Source organism: Pelecanus crispus, chromosome 15, assembly GCF_030463565.1.
Source record: "Pelecanus crispus isolate bPelCri1 chromosome 15, bPelCri1.pri, whole genome shotgun sequence".
NCBI classification, from domain to species: Eukaryota; Metazoa; Chordata; class Aves; order Pelecaniformes; family Pelecanidae; genus Pelecanus; species Pelecanus crispus.
This window is the reverse complement of record NC_134657.1, coordinates 6617410-6635940: the sequence shown is the minus strand read 5'-3', so window position 1 is coordinate 6635940 and position 18531 is coordinate 6617410. Positions and strand designations below refer to the sequence as shown.

The 18531-nt window shown below is 59.8% G+C and overlaps 1 protein-coding gene across 1 annotated transcript in view; it reads right to left on the bottom strand.

Moving 5' to 3' along the window:
- AGRN (agrin) overlaps positions 1–18531 on the bottom strand; it is a 131317-nt gene that overhangs the window by 62550 nt on the left and 50236 nt on the right. The window contains 2 exon segments of the mRNA XM_075721584.1: positions 2328–2375; positions 17707–17727. Coding sequence (XP_075577699.1) covers positions 2328–2375; positions 17707–17727 — 69 coding nt within the window.

The following is an 18531-nucleotide window of genomic DNA, read 5'->3' as shown; positions in this document are numbered from 1 at the left end:
CCAACGGGGACCTCTTCCCCATGCCCTGTGCTCCCCTCTGCCCAGAAACGCTTCCCAAAGACGACGCGGGGCATTTGCACCGTATTAAGACCTGCAAAAGGAGGCACCTCATTTGGCAACCCACCAAGGGTGGTAGTTTTCCATCTCCTGTGGGGACCAGAGATCTTTTGGAGTATGACATCTGGATGGGCTGGGCTGCTAATATTTTGGAGCCCTAAGCTAGGAGTTACACCTACGTTCGTTTTTATTTTTGCTTTAGATGTCTTCTCTGGTCCAATTATAGATTAATCACATTTTATCTAGCATCCGTTTCTCCCCCGCCTCCTTCCCCACCCCCATCAGAGATGGAAAGAAAGAAAGAAACAAACGTGTTATTAATTGGCTGCTGTTTTCTTCTAGGTTCTTATCTGTGCACGTGAAACTCGGAGGCTGGGGAAGGTGACTGAACAGCCTGCCAGCAGAAAGCAGGGCATTTTAAGCCTGATTTTCAGAGAAAACAAAGCTCCTATGATGACATTATCTGAGCATGTGCTTGCCTGCCTGCATCCAACAGCTTTTAAAGCCACTGAGTGATAACAGCATGGCCTCAAAAACCAAAAGTTCCTACAAGTCTGTGAAGCCAGAAGGCTTTAGTAAGCCCAGAGAGGAGGTGCGAGGTGTTGGTGAGTGCACTGCTCATCAGACACCCTGGAATCCACAGGCGAGAGGCAAACCACAGCTGAGAGCCCCAGATCCAGGGAAAACGCAAGTCCATACAAAACCCAGGTGCTGTCCCACCCGCTCTGCCAGGGGAGGACCAAAAACTCTGGAAGAGGACAAGGAGAGCACCATGCTGCCTCATGACCGGCAAGGTGAAAATTTGGAAGTGCGGACAGAATTCTTAGGAGAGCCCAGAAGCAGAAACCCGTGGGACCCAAGCAAGGAGGGGAAAGGAAGGAGGGCCGCGTTACAGCCCCCCAGAATTCACGTGCCCACACCCTTTCTGGCCAGGGCAGCGGAGATGCCTGATGACCAGCTGAACACCAGCTTCCATTTTGCTCTCGATGCTGATACAGCTGAAACCTTTTGCCAGCTGGAGCACAGGCACAACAGATTTTTTGGTAGCATTTATACAGTGTTAGTAGCTGACTGATCCAAGACTGGATGGGTTGGGATGATTCAACTTTGGCTGCGCAGCAGAAGCAGTAATTTAATGAACAGCCAAGAGCATCTCAGCAACCTCTGCTAGCCTCAAAAAACCACCTCTCCCGGAGCTGCTCAGCCCACATCCCACATACTTGCGCTGGAGAGATTCCTACCTGCTTAGTGTCCATTTAACCTCCTGCTGTCCTGAGCCAGCACAACCCACTCCAGTCCTTTCCCAGCAAGACCAAGACCTGCTATGGCAGCAGAGAGTCCCGGGAAGACACCGTGTCCACATCACTGCCCGTGTCCCTCCCTGCTTGCCCTGCGCCTGCTCTCAGGGCAGGGTGGGGGCGGCAGGGAGGGCGTCTGCTGCCCAGGCCCCCGCAAGATGCAGCCCTGAGCTCCAGACCTCACAAGCTGAAACTACTCACCGCCCTCCCTGTCCTCCCCTGGGTGGCTCTGATGCTACACCAAAAAAAAAGGAGGGACCAAAGGGAGGCAGAACACTGTTTCCGGCTATTTCCTCATGCTAACAGCCCATCACCTTCTCATGGTCTTTCCCTCACCTGCAACTCTGCCCATACCGTGGGCACACATGCCATTTGCCTTTTCCCCCCCCCCCCCTCTGTGCTTGCAGAGCAGCAAGCCTTTTGCACCTCCTTCTGCTTCCCCCCTCCTTTTGCCAAAATCCAGAAAGACCCTTAGGGCACAAACACAGAATAACCACTGGATTCAACGCTGCCACTTTTAAGGATACGGTCCCTTTCTCCAGTCCCCTCCCTTCCACGGCCTCAGCAGATAAACCAGTAAATCTCTGCAAACTGCTGGAGCACACAGAAGACCCCATCTCCCTTTCCAGCCCTTCCCTACCTCCACCACAGCCACCCGGGAAACCCTCTGCAGAGAAAGGGCTGCTCTGCCTCCCAGGGAGCAACCAGGGACCATCGCTCTGCCCTCCCCTCCCTCCTCGCCCCGGAGGGTCATGCTCCTGCATCCCCAGGGCAGGGGCGATGGTAGGGCACGGGTGCGATGCAGTACCGCTGCGGGCACAGGGAGCAGCCAGCCCAGCTGCAAAATAGATCACTGGGTCAGGAGGCACCGCTCCGCCGTCAGCTGCAGGAAGCACGACAGGCTCAAGCCATTTACTCTCAAGTGCATCCTGAGCGCAGGAACCGAGCTCCAGCAAGCGACGGTGTACTTACCATCTCGCGGCGTCGGCGGCGTCTGAGTAAAATAGCTATTAGGCTTGTCTGCAAAGAAAAAAGAAACACAGGGCTATCAGCAGTTCCTTTTTGCACACTCTCCCCTCCTCCCCCCCAGACCTCTGTCCACAGCTCCCTGGCAGCTTTTGGGCCATCACTTCATTCCTTCAGCACACCCGCCCTGCACAAGCAGGCATCGACGGCCAGGGAACGTGCGGGAGGTCCTGCAGCAAGAAGGAAGCAGCAGGAACAGGAGCCGGGGGCTCCGGCTCTCCCACTTGTATCGATGGAGCATCTCTGGCTTGGGATCTGGCAGCAGCCCTCTTCTGCTTGGCAGGCTGGGGCTTGCCTCAGCCCGCTGCGTGCCGTTTCACCAGCGCTGCGACGCAAATCGCGCCGCGTCTCGCTTCTCACACAACGCATCCACCTGGGCGCTGACTCACCAAGTCATTTGGGTTGAGCGGGACCGCAGCGGGGAACGCTGCAGACTCCGAGGCAAGGCGGCAAAGGTGGGAGAAAGGGATGGCCTGGGGCAGCAGAAGGTGCAAGCTCCTACGGATGTGACCGCAGGTCCCAGAGCAAGGTGGCACGGCCTCGTCACCAGCCAGCCCTCTACGTTGGGTCACCCCTGATTAAGCAGGAGGGCGAGAAGAGTTCCTCCCAGGCAGATAGCTCCACAGACCGTGGCATCCTGAGTGGGAAACACCCTAAAGCCAGCGTCAAACTGCGCTCTGCTAAGCGATGTGCCCAGGGCAACAAAGCCAGGCCGTGACAGAGCGCACACCGCTCCCTACCAGGCTCTTTCCCTGCCATCACCTGGGCCGTGCCCCTGACAGCGCTTTGTAAATGCGCTTGCACGTTGTACAGTTTCATACAGCTTTTTTCTAACCACGTACACACCAGGGGAAGCAGAGCATCCCAAAGCTGGGCTGAAGGATTTGCCTGCCCTCTAAAAGTTTCTCTCACAGCGGGTGTTTGGCACTTTCCAGCATCAAAGAGGTCACAGACAACTGCTGCACAATGGAGTCCTGCTCCACAGGCTGCGCCCAGAGAAAGCCGGGCGTTGGGAGGGTGAGAACCTGAGCAAGGATAAGGCAACAGAGCCCAGTGCCTAGAGCAGCTGGCAACACGGGGATGTACCCACGCCCAAGCGTGCGATCTGCTCAGCCACACCGGGGATCAGATCGACAGCCCAACCGCAGGGAAAACTCCTCTGTCCTGCCTCAACCCTCTGCTGATTCTTCAGAGCAAGAGAGCATGTGGAGAGCAGGGATCCTGAGGCAGCCTAGGAGACGCATCTCCCACCCATCGCACACAGTGACAGGGCCCTGAGGGTTCAGCAGTTTGTAACGAGGGAGCAGCAGAAGCCCCTGGCCAGGGCAGGACTCACAGGAGCCCATCTTTTGCCCCTCACCCCCCAAACAGCCCTCCTGAGATCCCCACCTTGTAAGCAGACTGCATCCCCCCCCAGAAGCATCACCCGCGCTCAGACCTCACGCAGCAAGTCGGCAGACACGGTATTTCTGGGGCGGGGAGAGAAATGGGACACGGGACACGGAGGGTGCCGGCGCAGCTGAGAGCGCGAGCGCACCGTGCACGGTGGGGAGCTGGCCCACGCACACCCGCCTTCGCAACTCCGCTCCGCGGTTCGGGGCCAACACCGTCTCAGGGAAAAGCAGGGCAGAGCTGCGGAGCAGGTTGCCGCCTCCCCGGCTCCTCCCCAGCCAGCAGCAGGCAAGCGATGAGCACCTGGGTGCAGGGTGAAGCCCAGCCGATGGCTGGGAGGGCTGCCCCGACTCCTGCCTCTCCCTCCCCTGCTCCTTCCACGCGCCCGGGGACACCTACAGTTGTTGAGAAAGAGCAGCACAGCAAATCCCAGCGTCGAGGTGGCCAGGAGGATGAGGCAGATGTTGCACGGGATCATGAAATACCGCACCACCAAGGAGACCTTGTGCTGGTACATCCGGTCCCGCTCCAAAGCCCCCGGTGCCATGGGGTACTGGCAAGCCGTCATGCTCAGCTGTCACGCTGCGGGCCGAAGCTCTACCCGCCGCTGACCCATCCAAGGCAGAGTAGCCGCAAGGCTCACATGGATCCCTCTTCCCCCCTCCCCAGTCGTCTTCGGCAGCCGCAAGACCTAAGTTTTCCCAGAGGTTCCCATCCTCCGCTCGCAGGAGGGCAGGGTGGGCCAGGGGCACCTTCAGGAGCAAGAGTTTGGCCCCACATCTGCCATCTCGGAGGCACAGGGGTCAGGTCCAAGGCCGCTCCAGAGGGACACCCACAGTCCTGCGCTCAGCAATCCCTCTTCCAGCCCAGGGAAGCGTCAATCCACACCTGCCCGCAGAAAGCAAACTAAACAACCTCAGGCAAAAGTGCTGAGAGCTCAAGTTCTGTGGGCAAACCCACCAGGACGGGGAGAAGCTGCTACCAGAATGGGAACAGCACCAACACGCGACGGATCCCGAGAGCAGGGCTGGGACAGAGACAGCACGAGGGATGCCGGCATGGGACCCCTCCGCTCAGGCTCACAGCCTCGGCAACATCCGTATCCTCTGGGCGGGGATGGGAGAGGAGGTCTCACCACCCCAGCAGCGTGCAGCTGCCTCTCGACTCCCCGCTCAGGCTCTGCACCAGCCTTGCTCCAGGAACGCCGAGCTTCCTCCACTGTCCGTGCGTTTCCTCCGGCTGCGGCTGCTCCGGGACAGGCGCTCCCCGCGCTCACCGGCTTCCGACCCTCCGGGGCAGGTCCCTGCAGCCGGGTGCCAGGAGCAGCCCAAGGGTGCCGCTCAGTTGGCCCACGCCCCGGGCGAGGGCAGGCGCTTCCCTTTCCGCGCCGAGGCTCTTTTCACAGCCGCTGCACATCCATCCCTGCTCGGCTCCGGTTTCCTCCGGGGCAGCCGGTGCACAGCGCTCCCCTGCTGCCGCCCCTGCTTGGGCTCCAGCTCTCCGGCACCCTCCGAGCCCTCCGGTGAGCAAAAAGGGGCCGCAGCTCAGCTTCTCCCCCTCGGTGGGCTTCTCCCCTCGCCAGCGGAGAGCAACGCTGCCCACCACGGGCACCGTCACCGCCACGGCGGCGGCCGGGGCAGGCCAGCTCCCCTCCTCACACCGCTGTGACATGCCAGTCCTTCCTGGAGAGATTCCAGCTCCCCGCGGAGCCCGGCATGGAGAGGCAGCGCAGACACCGGGCGATAGCGATGCGAGCGGCGGCCGCCCCGGGTGGGTGGGTGGGCGGGCGGGTAGGGTGGGCGGGTGGGCGTGCAGCCGGAGCGCGGAGACCTAATTCCAGCACCCGAGGTTCACCCCACGCGTGAGGAAAGGGCCGCGCAGCATCAGACAACAGAGCAACGAGGAAAAGCAGCCCGAGCAACCGGCTGAGCGCCCGCCCCACGCCCCGAAGTTTCCCCGCCCGCTCCTCTGCCCCGCGGGGGCCGGCGGTGCCCCCCCCGCCCCCGGCAGCGGGGGCTCCGCGCCCGCCCCCTCGGCTCCGGGAGCCGCGGGTCGACCCCCGGCAAGCGGGGGGGGAAGGGGCGAGCCCCTCCCGAGCGCTCCGGCGGCCAACAAAGGGGAGGCGAAGGCGAAGGGGGCCGGGGGAGCGGGCGCGGCACAGACAAAGAGCAGAAGGCGGCGGGGTCGCGCTGCCCCGGCTCCCCCGGGACTGGGGGGGGGGGACGGGACACACGGCTGCGGCCCCCACCGCGCTCCACAGCCCCGCCGGGCACTGCTCCCACCCTTGGGTTAGGGGGGAAGCCTCGCTCCCCCCTCCCCGCCTGCCCCTTCGCCCACTCGAGCTGCTGAGAAGCGGCAAAACTCCTCACGCTTCCGCCAGCATCACCCCTGCGTGGGGCTCCCGGAGGGGGCTGAGACCCCCAGGGCCGGCAGCGGTGAGGCCGAGGCACGGCGCAGCAGAGCCCTGCAAGGAGCAGCCCCATGGCACTATTTTCTAGGGCATTTATTGGAGGTGCAGGGAGGCATAACCCACACGCCCCAGCACGCCCCGAGGGACCACAAATGTCTGGGGAGCAGGACCAGGCTGCGGCCACAGGAACCCAGCCGGGGCTGGAACCCGCTGCGTGCTCTGGGTCCGTGCTGGCACTGCCAGCGCAGGGGGAGGTGAGCACGGAGGGGAGAAAAGAGGTGCCGGGACGCAGACGCAGCATCGAGCTGCGCTGCTGCTCTCTTCCTCGCCTACCTGGGGACTCCTGCCCTCGGGAAGCCAGAAGCCTCTTGGTCACCGCTTTCCTTGGGCAGGACGCTGGCAGCAAGGACAGGAAAGCTGCCAAGAGGAGAGCTGGGCTGAAAGCCAGAGGGAGGTGAGGGCCAAGAGCCAGATTTCTCGAGTGAAGGTCCAGCAACAGGACAAAAGCAAACGGCAGGGCAGGGCAGCCCAAACACTCCCAAAGGCACTGATACCTGGTGCCCACAAGAAAAGCCCAGGTTCCCAGGGCCTCCACGCCTTGCTCCCCACAGCACCTCTCCAGGCTGAAGCCCCGTCTCTGGTGAGCTGGCGTCCCTGGCAAAAAACACAACTCCCAGCAAGATGTTTCCCTGCCCGCGGTCCCATGTGTCTAGAGCACCGTGACCTGCCACCTCGCTTCAAAGGCAGCGTGGTCCTTAGCAAACAGGCTGAGCTCTTCCTCACCATGGAGGAAGAAAGCAGCTCTGGAGACTATGAACAAAACTCTGTGAGAGGAAGGCCCTCCGGTTACGGAGCCACCTGAACACAAGTCTGGGCTGATATGCACAGCCTTGCAGTTTCAGAAGCTGGGCTATTGTCAGGCTGACTACACACAGCCCCGCAGTTTCCGAAGCTGGTTTATTGTCCAAACCATAGGACAGGAGGACTCTTGCAGCCTCCGTCCCCCAGGCACTGTGGTGGGGCTGTCTGTACCCTGCTTTGTCATTTGCAAGGCAAGGAAGGGGTCCGCAAACACCCGTCCCGTGCTCATAGGGCAAGATGAGCGCTGTGGAGATGTGGCAGCGGGTAACGCTGCTGTGGTCAAACTGGGAAGCTCATTGCAGGGAAGCTGCTTTAAGTTCCTCCCGTCTCCCCCTGCTCGGCACCGACCGGGCAGCTGCCGCAGCCAGGAAGGCAAGGAAGCGCAGCTTCCTCCTGGCCACTGCTGGCAGCCACCGCGCAAGCCCGGGCCGCAGCGCTGCTGCACACCTAGGCAGCATCTCCTCTCCTACCGGGATGGCCGGGTGCCGTGGCTCCACGTGAGCCCCCTGCGCTGCTCCGCCAGCGACTCCGGCTGCGAGGGCTGCACAGCCCTGGGGAGGAGCCCAGCTGGCTGGACAGCAGCATTCCCACCACCCACTCCACCAAAAAGCAGCAACTTGAGACAGGAGAAGCACATACCCCTCCCAGCCGCAGCCTGCTCTTGCTGTGCTGCCCCTCCCTCCCTCGCCTTGGCAATCCACCTGGAGCCCGAGGGACGCAAACACGAAAGCTGAATCCACCCACTCTCCCCTCCAGCGGGGAGATGCAGAGGAGACTGGGTGGTCCTTCAGCAGGGCATCGCAAGGCACCACGAGTCAGGAGGCTGCAGGGTCTCCTGGTGGGATTGGCACAAGCTGCCCTAGAGCCGCACCGCAAAGCCGCGCTGCTCCTCTCTGCTGGAGACCCGGGCCAGGAGCGGCCCGGGCGTCCCAGCGCCGCAGGTGCAACTTGCCAAGAGCGGTACAGGGAAGAAGAACAACGGAGAAGGGAGGAAAGAAATCCAAGTCACGTCCTAGACATTGCTCCTCTTTAAACCTGCATCGCTCCCTCCCCTCCCCAGGGACTCGCAGAACATGATCCCAGCTTGCTGCGAGGCACGGGCTGCATTCTAACCACCCTGCCAGGAGGAGAGCCCACACAAGCAGGGGTCCTGATGGCCTCACGTCCGAGCAGCAAGGCAGATCGGCATGCAGCCCAGGAGCCGTTCTCCTCCCGACACGTGCAGGGGCTGCGAAGAGCCCCTGAGAGCCCAAGCGCTACGAGGCCTCAGCGGGAAACACTCTGCCAAGCCATCTCTCCCAAGCAGACCCCCGCTAGGAACCCATCTCAGGAGCCCCCTCGCAAAGAAAGCCCTCTGCTAGGGAGAGGGCTGGTGAGCCAGGCGGAAAAGGGCTCCTCAGCCAGCACCGGAGGCCACGGGGCTGCCTCCTGGGACATGGCACAGCACCCCTCCCTTCCCCAGGGATGAGGCATGAGGACTGGCCCAGCATGTCAGAGCGCCCTGGCGACTGGACAGAGACCCCCGGCAACTGGACAGAGACCCCTAACCTCACCACACATGGAGCCCCCCACCCCTCCAACCCAGTATTTTTCCCCTCAAAGGGTAAGCTCTGGTCCCTGCCACCGCTGCCCCATTTCCAGTACCCTCCCCCAGCTACTGCAGCCCCCTGGGAATTTCTGGAGCATCACACAAGAAGCCAAGACCTTCCCAAAAAGCGAGCAGAGCACCCTGGTCCTCTCCTTTGCTTGGTCACCGTGTGGCCACCTTGGCCTGGTCCTGCATTCTTCTGCTCTGCCCTGGGACACAGGTGCCAAACTGCTTCCCGACGCCTTCGCCGTGCCGAGGCCGGCCCGGCAGCACCCCCCTCCCCTCCTGACCTGCTCCACACCCCGCACCCCCCCGGTAGGGTGTCAGAGTCGTGCTCGCTTGGCAATCCCAGCACATGCGGGCTAAGGCCAAAGGCTTGGCTTCGAATAAAGAGAGAAAGAAATCCCCAAAGGGAAGTGAGGACATTTGCATCCTCCTGCATGCACGTTTGCACGTGCAAATCAGGCACCGCACAATCCTCCCTTTCTTCCCAGGCCTGCAAGGACTCTGTCCCCTCCGGCCACCTGGGGGCCACTTTTAGGGGCAGCACTGCCTCAGAGCTGAACAGCCTTCGCATCCTGGAGGAGGCAGGTTCAAACTCCAACGTGGGCAGACGGGCTCATCACCCTCTTGGGGAAAAGGCAAACATAGAACCATAGAATCTTTTAGGTTGGAAAAGACCTTTAAGATCACCCAGTCCAACCATTAACCTACCACTGCCAAGGCCACCACTAAACCAGTTAAGGGTAGAGTAGCAATTTCGCATTTCCTGGCTTGGTGGCTGGGTTATTTATAATGAAAGTAAAAGCTAGGAATCATTAAGGTTGGAAAGGGTCTCTAAGATCATCAGTCCAACCATCAACCCAACACCACCATGCCCACCAAACCATGTCCCAAAGTGCCACGTCTGCCCGTTTTCTGAACGCCTCCAGGGATGGGGACTCCACCACCTCTCTGGGCAGCCTGTTCCAATGCCTGACTACCGTTTCCGTGAAGAAATTTTCCCTAATATCCAATGTAAACCTCCCCTGACGCAGCTTGAGCCTATTTCCTCTCATCCTATCGTTAACTACTTGGGACACACTTGCATCTTTGCCCCTTGCGAGTCTTTCAGATGAGACTTTATAACCAAAAGACCCTTTTGCACTGGGGAGATGTCACGCTTGCCTGGTCCATCCACATGGGTCGTCGTTTTTGTCTGTCACCCCCCTCCTCCCCAGAGCTGGCAGCACGTAGGCACCCCTGTACAGCTACAACATTGCACAAATGCCTGCATCCTGTTGCACCAGCTACAGCACGCAGGGACAGCCGGTCTCCCACCAGCTCCCTCTGCCAACCGTGCCCGCCACACACGCTCAGCCCTTCCCTTTACACTTCTGACACCCGTGCACAAAGGACCAGGCAGGAAAATACAGCAAGACCTGACAAGGGAAAAGAGCACATAAAAGCTGCCTTCAGCTCAGAAGTGAGCAGCTTGAAGAGCTGGCCAGCGAGCCCAGCACCACTGAACGCACACCACCGGCTCCAGGCCGGTGTGAAGCGGAAAGAGGTAGCTGTGCATGAGCCAAAGGCACCCAAGACATATGGACAGCTCAGCTCCAACCCCCCGGCACCTCTACGTCTGGCTCAGTCTGCGCTGGGAGAGCCCAGCCCGGCCAGCCCCAGGCAGAAGGGACCCATCCTGCAGCCACGCCAAGGCTCCAGAGCAGCTCATCCACTGCTCATCCCCCCTGCTCTGAGCGACGCCACGCGCCTGCGCCGGCGGCATTTCTCCCTTTCCTCCCGCTCGGGACTGGAAGCAGCCTGGCTAAGGCTGCAGGTGTTCGGAGGAGGGCCAGCCCCAGCAGGCTGCAAGAGGCAGAAAGTCACCACATCTGCCAGGCAAAAAAAGAGGGGGGGTTGGGGGACAGCGGGCCAATTTAACACCCTCAGACACAGCTGCTATTCCTCTACTACAGGCAAGAAAACATTATCTTTGAGCTCACCCATATTCCCCCCTGCCCAGTTTTCTAAATGAAAGCGTTCAATGCATTAAGGCCTCCATGTGGTCACCAGCCAGTTTAAAGCCTGGTGCCATTAATGGGTTTTATTTCTGGGCTTTCACAGCAAGGATGTCACAGCTGCTGCCAAAAGGCATCAGACAGGCAGAAGGGGCTGGGCCGGGTGCAGCTGGGTGCGCGCAGCGTGGCAGGACAGTATATATATATCTCTCTCCATATATATATATCCTCTTGCTCCCGAAGCACGGAGCTGGCAGGAGGTGCGTACTCCGTCTTGGAGCCTGGGCAGGCCCTGGCACATCAGCACTGGGAGCAGCACAACCCGCGCGCTCTGCCCTGCATCTCTGCGCTGACCTTGGATGGGGGGGCTCACAGGCATCTCGTGGGACCCCATGCCCTCAAGCCACCGGTTACTTGGGAAGGGGTAACACCAGCAGGAGACACCAGTTTCGTTTCCTTCACCTCCCCATGTCTGCCTACCAGATGCCACATACCAGCCTGCAACAGCAAAAAAAAAAAAAAAAAAAAAAAAAAAAAATCAGTGCTACTTTGGGATCTGACTGACAGCTGTCAATCTCTCCCTCCTCACCGAGCTAGAGACCTTGCAGAAGCCCCAGCTCCTGCTGTTGTCAGGCTGATTCCCCACCTGGCTCCCTTCTCGCTAATCCTGTTTGGCAGGGAGCTAATTGGGATTTATCTGACAGCACCCAATGCCTAGAGAGCCATTTTGTGCTTCCTCTAGGGAGGGCAAAGAGGAGGAAGAGGAGGAAGAGGAGGAGGAGGAGGAGGAGGAGGAGGGAGCCTGCAGAAGGCATTTACACATTCTCCCTTCCCCATCCTCTCCTGCAGTTTTACAGGCTAATTACCAGCATTACAGAGAAAGGAGCAGGAGGGGGAGAAAGTGGGGATTTTAATTATTTCATTTAACACTTGGCAGGACCCAGCTTGACTCCTGCTGAGCAGCACTTGGAAATAAAGAGCTTTTAAACCCTATCAATGGGAGACGGGGGAGAGGGTGCGGGAGATGGGGCTGGGGTGGCCAGCCTCATGGCTGCGCGTGCTGGGAGCGGAAAGGGGTGTTAATTCACACCATTCCTAAAAAACACCCGTGCCAGGCGGTGCTGGACAAGGGGTGCCTGGCTGCCACCTCTGAAGAGTAGGGTTTCCCCACTTAATGACTCTGAAACAGCCCCCTCCTACCATGCGACACTGGACCGCACACCGGTCTTCCAGACGCGCTTAGGGATGCCTGAGCGTGGAGCACTGGAGCGGGGAACGCAGGTCGCCTTCTCCCAGGACCGCAGGCACTTCTCCGAGCTGGCGGTCTGCGTGCCATAGCCTGCGCACGTGCTGCATCGCGACCGCAAGACAGCCGCTCCGTTAACAGATATTCCCCCACGCGCGCCGCACGAAGCCAGCCCCTCTTCCACCTAGCCACCCATATGCAATGGTGAAGGGGTTTTATGATGTCTCTGCCTCCCCCCTTAACAAAGAAGAAAAAAATAAAATAAAACAAGGTTTGCACACAGAACTCTGTCTGGATCTAAAAGTACAGGACAGCTGCCCAAAAGCAGACACACAGCAAAGCAAAAGCAACCCAGGGGAGGGAGGCAACGCATCGCAGTGCTAAGCCACGCAGGTCCCCGCTGTTCCGGCCGAGGAGCCCAAGCACTCTTTGCCCAGCCCTCTCATCCTCTGCCTTCCCAAGGGCAAACCGCTGCCCTGGGTGACTGCTCACATGGGTGACTGCTCACATGGGTGACTGCTGGCACCCGCACTCCCGGCCCCAGCTCCTGGCTCCCTGCGAGCCCAGCTTGCAGGCTCCGAATGAGGCAGCCGGGCTTGCACCCACAGCCTACGAGGGCTTTCCTGACCAAGGCACCGTGCTAGGGATTCCGTGCCTTCAGCAGCCACCGCCTCCCTCTCCCCTGTGGTTCCCAGGAGAACCGCGTCGCGCGCTGGCTCGCTGCGCTGGCAGGACAGCTGCCCGCTGCAGGACTTGCACTCAGGAGCGATGCCGAGAACAGCACCTGGGGTGGAGAGAGGCGAGCCGGAGCGACGCTGGGACACAGACCCCTCAAGTCTATCCCCCCGCGTTCTCTCAATGCTCCGAGAGTGTCCGGGGCAGGGTGCGTGCAGCACTACAGCCCCAAGCCTGCTGCCGTGCAGACTGGAGGCTTGCCCCGAGCTGCAGCCCTCGCTGCCTGCCTGCAGCCCTCGCTGCCTGTGCCTGCAGCCCTCGCTGCCTGCTCGCAGCCCTCGCTGCCTGCCTGTGCCTGCAGCCCTCGCTGCCTGCTCGCAGCCCTCACTGCCTGCCCGCAACCCTCGCTGCCTGCCTGTGCCTGCAGCCCTCGCTGCCTGCTCGCAACCTCGTTGCCTGGCTGCACCTGCAGCCCTCGCTGCCTGCTCGCAGCCCTCGCTGCCTGCCTGTGCCTGCAGCCCTCGCTGCCTGCTCGCAACCCTCGCTGCCTGCCTGTGCCTGCATCCCTCACTGCCTGCCCGCAACCCTCGCTGCCTGCCTGTGCCTGCAGCCCTCGCTGCCTGCTCGCAACCTCGTTGCCTGGCTGCACCTGCAGCCCTCGCTGCCTGCTCGCAGCCCTCGGCTCCTCCGGCGGGCTCGCACTGCCACCTGCCGCTCTCGCCAACCCGCGCCGCGAGAAAACTCGGGCCGAGAGCAGAGCTGTGAGCCCGGCAGCATCTCCACTGACGGGGCACGGAGGGGATGATGTTAGAGCAACACGAGGGTGATGAGGAAGGGAAGCCTTCCCTTGCTGGGGGACAAATAGACCTTCCAAACACCTCAGGGGCTACAGTCTGCCCTGAACCGACATTGCCCTGTGGCTACTGTTTCCCTGACACAGCATCAACTCCTTACACCAGAGGAAGAGCCTTGCCTGACTACTGGAGTGGCTGAGAGCGAATCATCCAAGCCTTCAGCCTCTCTATGCACTGCTTGAGTTGGCTGAGCTGTAAGACGTCACTTCTGCCAACCCTCTTCCAAACGCACACCAGTTGCTTTGCAAGCTGATGTAAACTTGTTCATCTGCAAGGGGGTGTGAGGATCAGCTCGTGTTGCAGAGTTCCTCAAGGATATGATAACGTGTGTGTGTGGGGGGGTGCAAATAGGAAAAAACAGGAGAAAACAAATGATGAAGCAAACCTACAGCACATTTCTGGAGCAAACACCCAGCAGGCTAAAATTAGCACGTATTCCTAGCACTCTGGCTACCTTCCCACCGAGAAAGCAGCTGTCACCAGAGCGCTTCCCGACAACGCACGACATCCTTCAGCAACAGGGCTGGGGGTACGCCTCGTGCCAAGTCTGCCTGAAAGATCAGCACTGGCCAGAGGTAGGGTACTGCCAGGAACCTCATACAGGCCTCGGAGTCCTAAAACCGCATCAGCAGAGCCCAACGAGCAAGAACCAGGCATGCAGAGAGTATGAAAGCAGAGGCACCTCACTAGAACGCCTCAACTCCTACCCACCCAGCCCTCAAGGAGCTGGGCGATGCAGAAGGGCCAGCGTGCACCCTGCGCAAAGGCGAGACATCCTGAGAGCCGAAGCATCCGATTGCCGTGGCAGCTGTACAACGTGCCGCAGGCAGAGGGAGCGCTGGGAGCGATATTCAGCAAAGGGCCTTGCCAGCCTTCAGCCAGAGCCACCCTAGAGAGCAGAAGCTGAACGCCGCGTGTGCCACAGGGCACCCGGCAGCTCTCTGCCACCTCCTCCCAGGCGGGGCTCCGCAGGGGAGCAGGGGGTTGCCCCCAGTTCAGTGAGACACCTCATGCTGCTCCCTACCCTGGAGCCCAGTCACGCCAGCCAAGCGCTCTCGCCGCACCTCTCCCCTCAAGAGGCGGCAAGTCCAGCCACCCGGGAGCCCGCACCGGCTAGGGATTACACCCGCGCTCCCGAGCGACGCAGCTCCGCGCCACTCAGCGCCAGCCACAGAGGCAGCGTGCGGGGCTCCCGCAGAGCGGCTCCGAAACAGGCGCTGGGTCGTGGCTGTCCCCGGCACCCACCGCAGACAAGAGCGTCAGCCCCGGGCCCCGGTCCAAGCCGTCTGGTGCGGCAGAGCTTTGGTAACCCCTTCCCATAAAGCGGACAAACCACAAGAGCCGCGGAGCGGTGCGAGACGGGCCTCCTGGGAACGCACAGAGCCAGATTTCCAAGCAGGGCGAGAGGCGGCAGCGCCGTCCCCTCCTGCAGCAGCAAGGGAGGACGCGCAGCCCGTCGCTCAGCTCCACGGCAGCGGTGCTCAGAGAAACCCAGCGCAGGCTGCTTCCCTGCGGAGAGCAAAGGGGCGAAGCCCCCCAAGCCACACAGTGAGGTGAAGAGAGCTCCAGCAAGCAAGCAGAGCTTCTCCCAAGTAGTTAGCAATAGGACAAGAGGAAATGGGCTCAAGCCGCGCCAGGGGAGGTTTAGATTGGATATTAGGAAAAATTTCTTCATGGAAAGGGTAGTCAAGCATTGGAACAGGCTGCCCAGAGAGACGGTGGAGCCACCATCCCTGGAGGTGTTCAAAAAATGGGTAGATGTGGCACTCTGGGGCATGGTGGTGTTGGGTTGATGGTTGGACTGATGATCTTAGAGACCCTTTCCAACCTTAATGATTCCTAGTTTTCATTTTCATTAAAAATAATCCAGCCACCAAGCCAGGAAACATGAAATTGCTACTCTACCCTTAATTGGTTTAGTGTGGACTTGGTAGTGTTAGGTTAATGGTTGGACTGGGTGATCTTAAAGGTCTTTTCCAACCTAAACAATTCTATGATTCTATGATTCTAAGCACATCACTAGAAAGGAAACACAGCCAGCAAAAAACGTGTGCTTGCAGGTGCCCTCAGGAAAGGAGGGCAGCTGCTCCAGTTGGATCGGGAAGGCAGGGAGAGCCACAAGAGCCTACGGGAAGGAGAGGAAGGGAAGGGACACTCTCTCCTCCGACCACCTATGGTCCTGCTCGGAGATTGCTCGCAGGCACTTCAGAGCGGCTTGCGTGTTGGATGGGGACACAGCAAGGGGGAGTGGGCGGCCCCGGGGAACCCAGACCCTTTTTCTCCTGCCCACCTGCTCTCTGGGAGAGACAAAAGCAGGCAGCACGCAGCTATCGCGCTGTCCGCCGCGCACAGCTGAAAGTAAAGCGTTTGTGCCGGTGCTGCAAGCGGTGAACAGCATCCAGCCGGCGGGGCTGCTGGCAGCAGCGGCCAGAACCCAGGAGAAGAGCAGAAAGCTCTCGGCTGGGTTTACGGATCTCAGGGCTGAGAAGCCTGGGAAGCGTTAGCCAGCAGAGGATGCTGTCGGCTTGGATAGCTTCTCTCCTTGCTCCTCCTGGACCCAGAGAGGCCCAGGGTCCAGGCCAGGAGTAGGCAGCTTTCAATAAAACTTTTATGTCCCTCTGCTCCCTTCTCCAGCGCCTTTGCAGCAAGGGCACATTTCCAAGCAGACCCTTAGCCTGCCCCTCCCAATCTGCACAATACGAGCTATATATTATACATAACGAGGGGCACAAAACGGGGAGGAAATACAGCAGCAGTAGCTTTAAACAGCTCACCAGCCACAGCTGGCCCAGTGTAACTCCCTTTTCCTCGGTTCAACGGGGCTTGACGCAGCCAGCCACAATGCCCAGCCCAAGGCTAGCTGAGCCGCCGCAGCTCCGTCCCGCCCCGCATCCCACCAAAAAGCCAGCTGCTTATCCAGCTACGCACGCGGGTCAGCGGTGAACTTAAAGGTCCCAAGGTGAGCACAGCGTGAGCGGAGGAGCAGCCCCAAAGTCAAAGCTGGTGCAGAGAAGCGTTTTGATGCCTCTACAGCCAGGCCTGTCCGTACAAGCAGGGGACAGCTGCCTGTCCACGGCAAACACGGACCCAGGACCTTTTGCTAAGGCGGGGTGGCTGCCCAGGCGTGCTGGAGAGGGCCAGCAGCGCAGGGAGGCATTCCGCTCGCCCCGTCCTCCGGCCCCAGCCAGCCGTGCCGCCGGCGGATGCGCGCAAAGGTTTGTGCGTGCCGGGGGAGGGCGTGAGATGAACTGCCAGCCCCCACCGCATGCCAAACGCCTTCCTTACATACGCTCTGTATCCACAGCCACCAAACAAAGGAGCTGGCCACGAGGCTCCCGGGATGCTGGGATTCCCAGCACCAGGGATCAGAGAGAAGCGGGCACCCAGCCAGCCTGCAGCCGGGTACACCCTCGCCCGCTAAGGGCTGCTCTCATCAGCCAGGGCACGCACATGGTTTGCTTTAATGACTGGGATTCACTGTTTAAAACAACTGTCCGTGCAGACGACAGCTGAGGAAGAGATGAGCCACTGCCGCCACGGCGCAGGGCGGGCGAGGGGACCAGAGGAGCGGGGACAGGAGCACCTTAGGGACTTCGACCCGTGCCCACACTTCACTTGCTTTTGCCAAAAAAATGCCCAGAAGAATTGTCTGTGGCGTGTTTGCCCCACACCTGGAGCTTCGCAGCTCAGCCAGGACGGGGGCACCCATGGCCTCTGCCCTCGACCTGCTGGCAGCAACGCTCTGCCCTTGGTCGTGAACTGCATCAGGTGCAGCACAGGCGACAAAACCCCCGGGCCAGGTCAAGAGGCAAACCTGTCTGGTTTACCTCCAGTATGAGCCGAGACAGTGCTTCCCCCACCCTCCCCAGGAAGCTGGTGAAGGTGAGAGGCTGAGGATGGAGTCGGATACGAGACAAGCACTAGGTGAGAGGTGTCCTTAGATCACAGTTTCGCTCCCACAGCGCTCCAGGGGCTCGGTGCCGCAGCAGCCATCGCTTGCTTTGTGCAAGGACAGTAGCAATCCAATTGAGCCCAGGTGACAATGTCAGGCTGGGCAATGTGGAGGCAGAGGGGAAAGCAGTTCTTCAAACTGTGATCTAAAAGCAATAGCTCCCTTTGAAGCGGGTGCACGGTCCACAGCCAAGAGGCCACGGCGATGGGTGTGCCTGCACCCGCCTCCAGAAGGTTGCTATTGCTCCAGCACGTTCTGGGTGGATGGACGAATGACACGGACTAGCCAGTGAGTCTGATGGTGGATGGAAAAAATGGTATTTTTTTACATGACACACCACCACTTACCAGCAAGAAGCTTCCTATGTTCTTTAGAAAGCAGGGAAGGGGGAGGAAAAAAAGGAGAGAACAAAACAGTTAGAAACACAAAAACAGACAGCTAACACAAAGCTTTCCTGCCCTCCCCCAAGCCCCCTCCTCCAATTCTCCGCTACCACACCACGTGGGGCAGCTTTCATCCACCCCTTCCAGCCCCCTGGCAGCACCAGGCACTGGCCCCCAAATCACCCCAGAAGATCGTGGCCGGGTTGCTGGCCTTCTAAGCTTATTGATTTAAACATGTTTTCATGGCACAATGGGCTCCCAAACCTGCAGATAGCCAGAAAACAGCAGGATCCTGATGTTACTGATGATACTGCACACTGCAACAGGCTAAATCACGCACCGCAAAACAAGGGAGAAACAGAGCGCCCCAGAACCAGAACACTAAATATGTGCAAACGACGACCACAAAAACCCCATCAGGAACATCTCAGCGGTGACCACGGACTATTAGCCACGCAACACAAGCATGCTGGATTAGATACCACAGTTGATTTGATCCATGGAGAAGCCTGCACTCTTCCCGTACAAGGACGGCTAAAGGAGCTCCTGGAGAATGTAACAAGTGCAGCCAAAGACTCAGAAGCCAACTTGCATTAACTGTTAAACTCTGCGGGTTGCTTCGTCAATAAAGGGCTTTCTGAAACCAAACTCACGATCTGGAAATGTTCAGGAGCTAAGCCTGGAGCTATCCGCAGCCATGCCAGCTTCCCAATACAGGCTACCAAGGATGAGACGTTTCCCATTCAGCTCAAAGGGGCCCATCCTTTACCATCGCAGCTCGACACCTCC